Genomic DNA, 12,921 nt, shown 5'->3' with positions numbered 1-12,921 from the left:
TATAGTCTTACAGCAAAGTATGAGAAATAAAATCATATATGTGGATGGACAAATGGATTTGACATTAAAAATTGTTAATGCCTTTTTAACAAAAGGCTCTTTAATTTTTTACTTTCAACTTTTTATTTGACTTGAGTGGTATTACATGAGAAAGCTCTTGTGAAGAGCATAGAATGCTCCCTGGGAAATAATTAATACTCAGATGTTAATTAGCATTGGTGGTGGTGGTCATAGTGATAGTTGTACCATCTGCTTCAGCATGCTCTGGCTCTTCAGCCTAACATTCATTTTACCTTTCGAAATCTAGTTCCTAATTAATTTATATTTTAAATACTAATTTTAAGCAGTAATAGTCTGTTGGGCAGCCAAAGGTAGAAGGAAAAGAATGAAATGCACCCCCTTTCCAGAAGATTTCTTCTAATCAACATTATATTCAAGATACCTAAACTCGATCCCACATACTTCCATATTTGAATCTCTTTTTGTTTAGCAGGCTCCTTCCCCTACTCCTGAACCAGACTGAGGAGACGACGGTAGGCTATAGCCCAGGTTGATCATAGAGTGGGTTTTCCACAGCCTCTTTAGTTTGAATCTGTATATCATAGTTTTTTATTTCACATTCTCATAGGAAAACCGTTTCAGTTAGGGCTTGACTTAATCAAATTGCATCTTCCAAGGGACTTCTGAAGTTTTAATCCCCATGTATAAACAAACCCCTTTATTCTGTTCCAGAAAGAACATGCATACTAAAATACTTCTGTGACTTCAGTGAATCATTATATTCACAAGTCTGTCTGGTTTTAAATATAAGGAGGAAGAAAAATGTAATATATGTGGAGGGAATTATATATATACTCTTTTGGCATAATAAGAGCTTCCCTTTGACTCAGCTGGGAAAGAATCCACCTGCAATGCGGGAGACCTGGGTTTGATCCCTGGTTGGGAAGATCCCCTGGAGAAGGGAAAGGCTACCCACTCCAGTATTCTGGCCTGGAGAATTCCATGAACTGAATGGTCCATGGGGTCACGAGAATTGGGCACTGAGTGACTTTCCCTTTCACTTGGCAGAATAAATATAGGAGTGAATGGGGTTTCCTAGGTGGCCCAGTGGTAAAGAATCCACTTACCAATGCATAAGACACAGGAGATGTAGGTTTAATCCCTGGGTCTAGAAGATCCCCTGGAGGAGGAAATGGCAACCCACTCCAGTATTTTTGCCTGGAAAATTCGGTGGACAGAGGAGCCTGGCAGACTACAGTCCATGGTGTCACAAAGAGTTGGACATGACTGAGTGACTGAGTATGTATGCGGGCATTTTTACATGGCATTCACCTGAAATATACCCAAGCAGAAGTTAGGGATGCAAGGCAATTTTTCATAAGATAAGACCAAACTATAGATATATGTGTGTATGTGTGTGTATTTTTAAATTTGCTTATGTGGCTGCACCAGGTCTTACTTGTTGGGTCTTTCATTGCAGCATGCGAACTCTTAGTTTTGGACTATGGGATCTGGTTCTCTGACCAGGGATCTTACCCACGTCCCCTGCATTGGGAGTGCAGAGGCTTAGCCACTGAACCACCAGGGAAGTCCCACCAACAACAGTTTTGTATACTGAATGTCTACGGACATCCTTCTCATCAAAAAATTAGTTTTAATAGGACAAACAAAAACACAACTACACCAACCCACTTTCCTGTTATCAAACTTCAAACAGCAACAATGCAATGAAAATAAAATCAAATAATTTAGTCAGGTATCATAGTCATCAAGGTTTAACAGTGTTTTGGTGTATAGTGAACCATAACTAATCTTTAATAATCATTGGTGGAATTCCTGTGACTTACTCAGGGTACATAGTTTTAGTTAGTCTTATGTAGAAGTAAGCTCCATGAGCCTTTTATTTGCTCTGAGAGCTTTTTAATAATAATTTTCAGATGTTCTAAGACCAGACTTAAAGGGCAAGAAATCTTGAGGTTGGATTCTCTCCTAGAAATGTTGATTCATGTCCTTGCGTTGGGGTGAGAAGGAGAAAAGGTGGAGGCTGAAGGCAGACTGGCCCTGACAACACCAGTGAGTGCCTTTATTGATGCCTTGCCCTTTGCAGAGTGCGCCAGTGAGCAGGTGACATTTGCTGAGGCTTAGCTCCATTCGTTACTGAAGGGATACTCGGAGTCCTGGCAGAACACAAATTGATAAATGGAAAAGAGGCTTTGGGTTGAACGTCACTGCTCTTAACGCTGTGAATGGGCCCAGGTTTTCAGACCTGCAGTTCAGTTGGTAACTCCTAGCTGAGAATTCATTCCATCCAGAGGAATGGTGTTCTCAGCAGTGACCGAGGCAGCTGTAGTCTTAGCTGCAGACTTAGCTTAGTCTCTCCAGCTGTAGTCTTAGTGGGGGACTCTCATTTAAGGTGCACTGACTTTGAATTTTTTTTCTCATTGCCTTTATATCCTTATGCGTTTCTCTTTAAACTGTGTTTTCTTTTTAGTGCTGTTCAACTTTTCTACTCAGTGAGGAATATCTTCCATTTGTTCCATGATGTTGTACCAACATATCACAAGTAAGTGCCACTGTGTCTGACTTCTGTATAATATTGTGGGCTTGAAATGTTTTGAGTCAGGTTAAAACAGTAACTTTATATTCCCACCTAAGATAATTGGCTGCTAAAATTCACAATACAGTGCAATAAACCATTTAGAATACATGTTTAAAGAACATCAGTCATTTACTAATAAATTAATAAGGGTACCATGCTGCTGCTGCTGCTGCTGCTAAGTCACTTCAGTCGTGTCCAACTCTGCACGACCCCATAGACAGCAGCCCACCAGGCTCCTCTGTCCCTGGGATTCTCCAGGCAAGAACACTGGAGTGGGTTGTCATTTCATCTGTAGTATAGTAGGTGAGACAGATTTGAAAACTCAAGAGAACTTTTACCCTATTAGTGATGGTAGGTATTTTCAAAACTGTCTCACTTTACTTGGTTGCAAAACAAAAAGGTCATCCATTGCTCCGTATTGCTATCTAGTAAACATCCCACATTTTTTCCTTGGCATTCATAGCTTTGCAGACTTAATAACTGGTGGCATTAGTGGTAAAGAACCTGCCTGCCAATTCAGGATACTTAAGAGATGCTGGTTTGATCCCTGGGTTGGGAAGATCCCCTGGAGGAGGGCATGGCAACTCACTCCAGTATTCTTGCCTGGAGAATCCTGTGGACAGAGGAGCCTGGTGGGCTATGGTCCATAGGGTTGCAGAGAGTTGGACATAACTGAAGTTGCTCCGTCTTCCTCCGCCTTTTCTCCTTCTCACCCCACCGCAAGGACATGGATCAACATTTCTAGGAGAGACTGCATGTGACTTAGCACACACATACAGCTGCTCTTCTTAGTGATCTTAGGCTGTATTTACCTCACATCTTGGGTTTTTAAAGTTTCTTTTCATATTAATCTGATAAGTTAATATTTAAGCCTCCAGGAGTTCTCTCTATCATCCAAATAAAGTGTTTTGGATGGCTTTATAAATATTTTAAGTAATATGTCAGCAAAGCTATTCCTTTAAGTCAAGAACTCTGGTTTCAAAGAAAAGGTCAGTTTAATGTTTATAGATTTTTGAACAATTGAGATGTTTTTAAGTAGGCCCAATTATTTTGTTCTAAAAGACCACTTATTTATTGTAAACTTACTATTTTTATTTGTATTCTCTTTGCTGTGGCTTAAAACTTTTAGTTCACTTTCTTCTTAGTTAGGTAAAGGAAAAGAGAAAACACCTTCAGGTCGGTTGATAGCCATGTCCTTGGGGATTCAAAGACAGTTGGCTTAGAGCTTTTTGTGCTTAGAAACATTTTTCACACTGGGGTGGAGTTAGATTTGTTGTTTTCCCCGTTTGTATGATCTGAGAACTTTCTGCTAGACCAGTGGTTTACAAACTTTAGTGTGTTTCAGAATCACCAGGAAACTTTGGTAAAATACAGATTACCAGATTTCACGCCCCAGATATCTGATTCAGTAGGGCTGCAGTAACGTTGTTTGGTCCTTATGTCCAACTCTTTGAGACCCCGAGGGCTGCAGCACGCCAGGCTTCTGGTCCTTCACTGTCTCCAAGAGTTTGTTCAAATTCATATCCATCGAGTCAGTGGTGCTGTCCAACCGTCTCATCCTCTGCCACACCCTTCTCCTCCTGCCCTCAATCTTTCCTAGCATCAGGGTCTTTTCCAGTGAATTGGCTCTGCACATCAGGTGGCCAAAGTATTGGAACTCAGCTTCAGCAGCAGGGTTGGAATAAAGCCTAGACTTTTTAGCAGATTTCCAGGTGATGCTGCTATTTTCTTGCTAGGGAACCATACTTTGAGAACCACTGTTCTATTAGCGTTCTCAGCTTTGGCAGTGTTTTAGACTCTTTCATGGACCTTTGAGAATATATATATTTGCTTAGGCCCTCATTGTAGAGATTTTGATGTATAGGTGTGATTTAAGACTCAGATATCTCTGTTTTCTAAAGCCCTGTGATGATTCTGACGTGTAGCCCAAAGTGGGGACAACTATCTTAGGTTGTTAGTTTCCAACTTTGTATATTCTAGCCTGACATGGAATGGAAGTTTTAATTGAAAACCAGGAAGTTTTAATTGAATGACTGCAAGTGGATATGTAGCAGAGGTTTAAGACAAGCTGTCTTCCCAAGCTAGGCAGATAGACTATGTGCAGATGAATGAAAACTGATTTTTAATCTTTTATGAAGATTTAAAATCACCTGGGGGATTTAAAAATATATAAATGCCCTGATTTCACTCAGATTGTATTCTGTTTGGAGAGTGAAATCTAAGCATCTATATATTTAAACTTTCTCAGATGTCTCTAATCTGCAGCCATCTTTGAAAACTAGTGAATTGGAAAATAGTTAAGTGCTTCATTGTATAAATGAAATAGGAGTTTGGAGAAAGAGGAAGCAAATCTATATTTCAAAAGACTTAGCAGTGTTCAATTTTAAGGGAATTATGTATAGCTATTCTAGGCTGCTCGTACAAAGAGGCGACACAGGTAAACATCCATTCCCTTGCTCTTTCTTTCTTGTTAATCACTGGGCTAGTTTTATTGAAGAAGGTCTCACGCAGGCAGAACAAACTCACTGTGTGGGAGTGGGAGCGATGAGTTTACGTCTTGTTACGTATAACATTTATACAGCAGACAATGATTAATACCTAGAAGAGTCAACTTCAATAACACGTGATTTCTTTCTTTTCCTTCGCTTCCTCCTGACCTAGGGAGAACCTTCAAAAACTGCCACAGTTGGCTGCCATTCACCACAACAACTGTATGTATATTGCTCACCACTTGCTAACCCTTGGGCATCAGTTCAGATTGCGTCTTGCCCCCATTCTGTGCGACGGCACTACTACTTTTGTGGACCTTGTACCTGGCTTCCGGAGACTTGGTAATGATGCCTGAAATGTAGGAAAGCATTTTGATAATGCAGCTTATCAGACTGGTATCTTTGTAATTCACAAATGAGACCTGTTTGAAACTAGATGGTGGTCCCTGAGCTATATTGGAAGAGAAGGGGCATTTAATTTGCAGGTGTTCCCAGTTATTTAGCTTTATGAAGTGAATGAAATCTTCTGAAAGCATTACTTTTTCATGACATGATTCTGTGGTACATTAGAGTTCCAAACTGCATTGCTGGTGTGTGGTGAATTCACCAAATTAGAGTTATGTCAGTAGAGTGACATGTCCTGAGAGGTGTAGCGTGACAGTCCTGTTAGCACTGTTCATAAGAGTCACTGATGTCAGTGCTTATTTGTTTGTAAAACCTCACACCAGCTCCCTTCTATTCTACCTCCCTTAGCTTTACTCCTGATGATTAAAAATCAAAAGAAATATGGGATATCAGTATGTTTACTGTAATGATAGCCTAGGAAAAGCAGAGAATCTGTATCATTTACTTAGCTTTTCAATTCCTGACTTTCCCCTGAGGTAGTGTAGATACATCAGAAAAATAAGCAGTGGCTTCTGCTGTATATGTAGTCTTTCTTATCTGATTCTGGATAGACTGTTGAAAAAAGCTCACTGTTCTGAGGATGGGCCTAGAGGGACTGGCTGATGTATTAGAAGTGGTATTTTTATTAATCATAACCTTAGGGCTACCTTATGTTAACTAACAAGCAATTGTTTTCAAATAGGCAAAAACAGATACCAGGTTCCATCTTGTCTCCCCTCTTCCACCCTGTGTGTAATTGAACAATGCTCAGAATTCTTTATTCTCTTTTCATGTCGCAGGGACAGAGTGTTTTCTGGCCCAGATGCGGGCACAGAAAGTAGAACTCCTGGAAAGATTGTCAAGTGCTAGAAACTTTTCAAACATGGACGATGAGGACAGTTATTCTGCAGCAAGTAAAGCAGTGCGGCAGGTGGGGAGCTGTTGTTACCTCTGCAGTTCATGCTCGCTCTTTAGATGCTTCCTACTTGTTTTCAAGCAGCAAAGTGTATGTGGCAGGTAGCTCAGTTGATTCCCCACAACTCCCTGTGGAAATGTGGCCACCTTTTCTAGTCACGTTGATGGCCTTTCCTTTTTCCTTTCCCCTGCCCCACCAAGTCAATAGGAAGCTGTCTTCCCATCAGGCCAGTAGCGCTCCTAGTTATCTAATAAGTCTGCCATCGCAAGTATTGGGTTGGCCAAAAAGTTCGTTTGCCTTTTCCCATAAGATGTTGCAAAAAACCCAAATGAGCTTTTTGACCAACCCAGTGTTTTAACCCATAAACTTTGAGACGTTTGGAATACTAGCTTTCATCTTAATAAAAAATGCTTCTCTCTCTTAAGTGACTAACCTTTTTACTCCAGTTTTCCTGTCCACAGGGTAAGTATTTTTCATCAAGCAAGGATATCACTAGGGTGAAATATTCGAGAACCATGTGTTCTGAATGGCCTTACATCACTTATGTAGCACCTCTTCTTCCACACACACAGAAATGGTAAATGTAAATCGAGGAAAATGTGAGTCGTAACAACCTCTGTTCCATGTAAAGATCTGTGTTTTTCTGACAGGTACTGCACCAGCTAAAGAGACTGGGAGTTGTGTGGCAGGATGTCCTGCCGGTGAACATATATTGCAAGGCTATGGGGACTTTACTCAACACAGCGGTCTCTGAGATCATTGGCGGGATCACTGCCCTGGAGGTAAGGGCCCCTAGCCGCCTCTCCAGACTTGAGCTGCAGTTGTTCTTGCGGGTGATGCTGATGCCTCATTTTTAGTCAGCACAGATGGTAGAAGAAATTGCTCGTGTTTCATGTCTAAGTCATTATACTGTTATTTTCTTACTTTTGTCTTAATTCTGTTTCGCTGGAGTCTTGCTAATCTTTGTCCTTCCTATCTAAGAAAGTAGGATTATGCGGCTGACGCCACCTGGCATCTGTGTAAATGATGAGTGAGGAGCCTGGAAATAGGGCAGTGCTCCCAAAATACAGAGTGTGAAGTTGTATACTTAATAAGTGAGTGGATCGAATACTCTAATTTAGTAAGATAGAATGCAGCCTTGTGCAGGCACCACTTTACCAGCACTCTGTTGACCTTGGGACTATATGTGTGATCCTGCAGGAGAGTTGCCTGGACTCTGCGAGCTGATTCCTCTAAAGTAGAGATTGGCTAAACCCCTGTAATAAGATTCCCTGCTTTGCAGCACGCTGCACCACTTTCTACTGGAGAAACGGATTCTTTCATGCCAGCAAATGAAATTATCAACAATCTGTTGAAACCTATTGCGTGTCATTCTAGTTTGGGGAGTATTGTCAGAACTGATGAGATCAGTAAGATCTGCTAAATTGGTTGGAAAACATCTTACTGCCACTGACCCCCTGAATAGCTTGCACCGAAGATCTGCTTTTTTCTTACCACTAAACTGGTCCAATTCTGTTCTGTCGTGTTCCCTTTGTGCAAAATCAGGACATCTCTACCGAAGACGGTGACAGATTGTATTCCTTGTGCAAAACAGTGGTGGATGAAGGACCTCAAGTATTTGCACCTCTGTCTGAAGAAAACAAGAATAAGAAATACCAAGAAGAGGTTCCAGTCTACGTGTCAAAATGGATGCCTTTCAAAGAACTGATGATGATGCTACAAGCCAGTTTGCAAGAAATTGGGGATCGGTGGGTAAAACCCTTCTGTAGGATTTATTTATGTCTTCACAACTGTAAGAGAATATTAGTGCCATCAAAGGCAGTGCTTTTCTCTGTTTCTTAATGTTTCTCAGGAAAGTTTCATATCGAGTAGCAGTAACTGGGGCCTTTGCATGGCCTGTCGTAGTGTGGATCTCATGACCACTGTTCATATTTGATAATGTAAGGACTTCTTGCTTCTGTTATTTTTTGTCTTGAGCATGTTGTTTTGTCATGCTCTACAGATAGTGATCTTGCACTTACAAGAAGTGCAATCTTCTGACACCTAGATGGAAATTCTTGCCCATTTTAACCAACAGTGGATGCATTTTAAGATCGATTTTGATATGTTAATGGAGAAGTGACTTTTACCTGTAAGAATATTCAGCATCAAACCATTGTTTGATTGAGCAGGAGTTGTTCTACAGGGATTCAGTACCACACACATAGAAAGGATTTATCTTTTCTTAAATACAATGGATGTTGTTTTCTCTCAGCACCATCAGTTGACATTGCTATGCTCTGTAATTGTGTTCTTTGTTGTATCCTGTTGAGTGTGTAAAGGTCATTGATACTGTGCAAAACAGGATCGATATTGGCTAGTTGCATATCCATGGATGCTTTAATTATTGTCTTGGTATATGATTAACAAGCACACATAACCTTGCATAGAGAACGCACTGAATAGGCGTTAAGGTCCGTATCCATCTCTATAGCTACTTGTCTAGCTGATTCAGGTTGGTTTATTACAGATGCCCAAGTATATTAGACTAGCTATCCTCGATGTGTGTGAGTTGTTCCCAGCACATACTATTCATTCTTAAACAAGGTAAATGCGATTTTTGCTTGAAAAAAACAAAATCACCTCAGAAGACCTCTAACTGCACTTAGTACAAACTTCAATTGATTCATCTGTTGTTTACAAGTCGTTGGTGGGTTATGTCTTCAGATAAGACTCCAGAGGGCAGCAGATGAGAAATTTTGTTTCTGCTGTTAAAAGGGCCCTCTTGCAGCCCTAGAATGATCATTAATTCTTTGTTATAAGAAGAGTTATAATACTGTTCTGAGAACAGTTATAATACTGATATATCTCAGCTTCTTTTCTTCTGCCTAGGAAGATGTTTCTCCTCCCAGAGATTTCAGTAGATATAAGGATAAAAACTAATTGAGAAATTTTTTTTTACCAAAGTAACTATCTCTAGTTGTGTAGTTTAAACATTTAAAAATAAAAAAATATATACCTATGAAGGAGTACAGTATATATAACATATTCACAGGTCTAAAGAAAAAAAGAGTAAAATAAATGTTTGTATACCTATTACCCAACTTAAGAAAAATATTATCATTACCTTTGAAGACCCTTATGTGCTATTCCCAAAATGGTTCCCCCACCCCCAGAGGTAACTGTCTTGAATTTTGTGTTATCTCCTTGCTTTTCTTCATATTTTTACCACATTCGTATATATCCCTAAATATAAATTTTAGACTTGCCTGTTTTTGAACTTCCTATTAATGGAATCTTCTATAACTTGCTTCCTTTGATTAGAAAATTCATTCATGAAAGTGTGTGTAGCTACAGTTCATATGCACTGCTGTCATATTCTGATAATAGTCATAGTTCTTTTAAAAAATTATAATTAACATATTATATTGCTTTCCTGTTTAAAACATAGTGATTTGATATTTCTATGCATTATGAAGTGATCACCACAGTAATAGCAGTTACCATCCATCACCAAAGTTGTTACAATATTGATTGTTTTCCTTATGGGTATGTTATATCCCTGTGACTTATTTATCTTATAGTTGCATATTTCATAGTTTATTTCTTCTGTTGTTTCACATTTTCACCAGTATTTGGTATTATAAGACTTGAAATTTTTTCCTAGGCTAGTTGCTATGAAATGGTAGCTCATTGTCCTTTCAATTTGTATTTCCCTAAATTCGAATGACATTGAGCATCTTTTTAGTGATCATTTTTTTTCTATTGTAAAATGCCTATTCATTTTTTTAATATTGAAAAATCTGTGCTTTTTTGTGGAAAAAAAGCATTTTAATGCATAATATTATTAAGTTACAGGTATACAATATGGTGATTCTGTTTTTAAAGGTTATACTCCCTTTATAGTTATTATTGGCTATATTCACTGTGTTGTACAATATATCCTTATAATTTATTTTATTAGTTTGTACCTCTTAGTCCCCTACCTCTAAATTCCCTCTCCCCACTGGTAACAATTAGTTTTTGTTCTTTCTGTCTGTGAGCTGTTCATATTTTTTACCCTTTATTCTACTGATTTTTTTGTGATTTTAAACATATTATTTTTTGCCTGTTCTTTGTCAGTTAAAATGTGCTGCCTGTGGTTCACTTTTTAAAGTAGTTACAAATCCCATTTCTCTGTATAACCCTGTGAGCATGTGGTCATAATTGTCAAGTTTAAATGGGCTTAGTGAGTGTAGAATAAGGGAGAAGAGTTTTTATCTTTCTAACTTGGTCTCTTCATCTGTCTATGCTGATACCAAAATGCAGCCAAGAAGCAGAAGATGTTAAAGATACTGAGTGGCAGGCTCATAAAGAAGGGGGAAAATGCCAGAATTTGTTTTATTTCCATTTTAACACATTATTAAATCAGTGTCATTTATATAACAAATCACCGGGCACAGGCAGTAGTTTCTGCAAAAATCCCCTGGTCAATAATGAGTTAAACAAATACATGTTTGGAATCAAGTAAGCAATTTAAAAACTTTGCTTATACATAGTAGGAAATAGAAATTGTATTTTTTTATTTTGCAGGTGGGCAGATGGAAAAGGGCCCTTGGCAACTGCATTCTCTTCCAGTGAAGTAAAAGCTTTAATTCGTGCCTTATTCCAGAACACAGAAAGAAGAGCAGCCACCCTTGCTAAGATTAAATAGCTCCATCTTCCTGAGAAGGCCCTGTCTTGACCAGGTGGATTCCTCTTGGCGTAATCACTCTTTTAAAGACTTCTTGGAATCACTGATATATTGTGGAAGTTTGATTTCACCCAAGAACGCCTTACCTCCTGGCCTGTATGTTCAGATATCAAATGAAGTACCCCAAGTTGTTGACTTTTCAGCCACCCTCCCATGATAAGAAACTCTAGGGTGACGTTATTTCATGTTGCTCCCAGGGTCTGGGGACTGTATCTATTGAAAATATAAGCCCTGGCCTTGGATCAAGGAATCCAGGAGATTCCAAGAGTCAGGATAAAGAATATGTGAGGGATGGGAGATTTATTTTGGAGGGCAAGGGAACTATATTTGGTCTCGTGGGAATTAAAGAGACTGCTTTTAATTTTTCTTTCCAATAAATAATGATTTTCAGAGCTATGGGTGAGTGTCTTTAATAATATGGGAGCTTAACAAAGGAGTCCATCAAGTTCTCCTGTCTTTTGTGCCATTCTTTTTATTGACATTTATGATCCTCACAGAGGACTCACTGACTTATCTTCCTTCTTCATGATACTCTCTGATAATTTCTCAACATTCTTAGGACCCCTAAGACTTTCGTTTAGTATAAATTTGGGGCACTTTTTGCTGTTTCAACTAAATGCTTTTTTTTTTTTTTCTGACCTTGCACACGGCTCATAGGATCTTAGTTCCCTGACCAGGGATTGAACCCAGGCTGTAGGCACTGAAAGTGCAGAGTCCTAACCTGTGGACTGCCAGGGAATTCCCAGACTAAATTCTATTTTTTTTAATTGGATTTTCTTTTCTTCTTTTTTTTTTTTGGTCTTCTCAAATTCCACTGTTTCTGTACCTATCAGATGGCAAAGGTTTTAAATTGCCAGTGTGCCTTCGGTATGTACGTGCTGTGAGGCGCAAACTCTGGGTTCTACAGCCTAATCCTTCGTTTGGTGAACATGGTTAATCCTACAGCTCAAATTTCTGTGTTTGTAACTCTATAGCCATTGGAGGTTTATATTAGATTGAAGTTATTCTCTGTAGAACTCTGGATTGTATCTCTTCATGCAGAACTATGATTTCCTCTTGTGAAAAGAAGAAGAGTGTCACGTGTGTGCGCCTTGGAGAAAGTTTTGTCTGGAGGAAGATTTCAATGCAGTGGCCTGATTCCTCAGGCTTCAGCCCCTCAGTCCCCGCATGCATAGAATAAACTGCCTTCAATTATTCCCGCTTCCCCTTGTTCTTAGTTCAGGCTCAGCCACTAGACATTCTGGTTGCTGAGTTTTCCTTTTACCTATTTAGACGTCATAGAAGAATGAATTAGAAAGAAGGCTGGTGTTTTTTCATCAGAGAACTTAGCTGCGGTTAATGACAACCTGTTTATTTATACTCAGCATACCCTATTATGACAACGCACAGAAAAAAGATGCCTGAACCAACTTTAGTTTTTTTGAGAACAAAGAAATTGTCCCTTGAGAGAGGGGAAGGGGACCGTTTTCACAGATGAAGAAAATAACTGTTTTTGAAAATCCACACAATTTGAGGTAGCATTCTTATTTTTTTCAGCGATGGAGAGAATGGGGAACTAAGGACAGAACTGAAATACATGAATTACAGGACTGTTAACACACAATAGCAGATTTCTTTTGTTCATAGAAGCTATTCCTGTTGCTTGACAGGTGTAGCAATTGAGGGGTGGGATCTCTCATAACTCAATAGCGTGCTCCTCATCCCTTCTCTCCCCACCATTAGCACAAAAAACTGCATCACAGTTCTTCTGAGGCTGGATAGACTCCATCCCTCAGCATTTGTTCCTCTGATGAATACTCTGTATATTATAGCACACAGAGCG

At 39.2% G+C, this 12,921-nt stretch overlaps 1 protein-coding gene across 2 annotated transcripts in view; it reads left to right on the top strand.

The window, feature by feature from the left end:
* Positions 1-11,491, top strand: part of ZW10 (zw10 kinetochore protein) — a 35,976-nt gene extending 24,485 nt beyond the window's left edge. For both annotated transcript variants that reach the window (XM_004016034.6, XM_012095466.4), the window contains exons 11-16: positions 2,492-2,563; positions 5,261-5,430; positions 6,273-6,403; positions 7,039-7,170; positions 7,934-8,136; positions 10,940-11,491. In XM_004016034.6, coding sequence (XP_004016083.3) covers positions 2,492-2,563; positions 5,261-5,430; positions 6,273-6,403; positions 7,039-7,170; positions 7,934-8,136; positions 10,940-11,060 — 829 coding nt within the window. In that variant the 3' untranslated portion in view covers positions 11,061-11,491. The remainder of the gene's footprint in view (positions 1-2,491; positions 2,564-5,260; positions 5,431-6,272; positions 6,404-7,038; positions 7,171-7,933; positions 8,137-10,939) is intronic.
* Positions 11,492-12,921: the final 1,430 nt, after the last annotated feature.

The sequence above is a fragment of the Ovis aries genome, chromosome 15 (genome assembly GCF_016772045.2).
Source record: "Ovis aries strain OAR_USU_Benz2616 breed Rambouillet chromosome 15, ARS-UI_Ramb_v3.0, whole genome shotgun sequence".
Taxonomy (NCBI): domain Eukaryota; kingdom Metazoa; phylum Chordata; class Mammalia; order Artiodactyla; family Bovidae; genus Ovis; species Ovis aries.
Note: the sequence above shows the minus strand (reverse complement) of the source record. Positions and strands in the feature narration are given on the sequence as shown.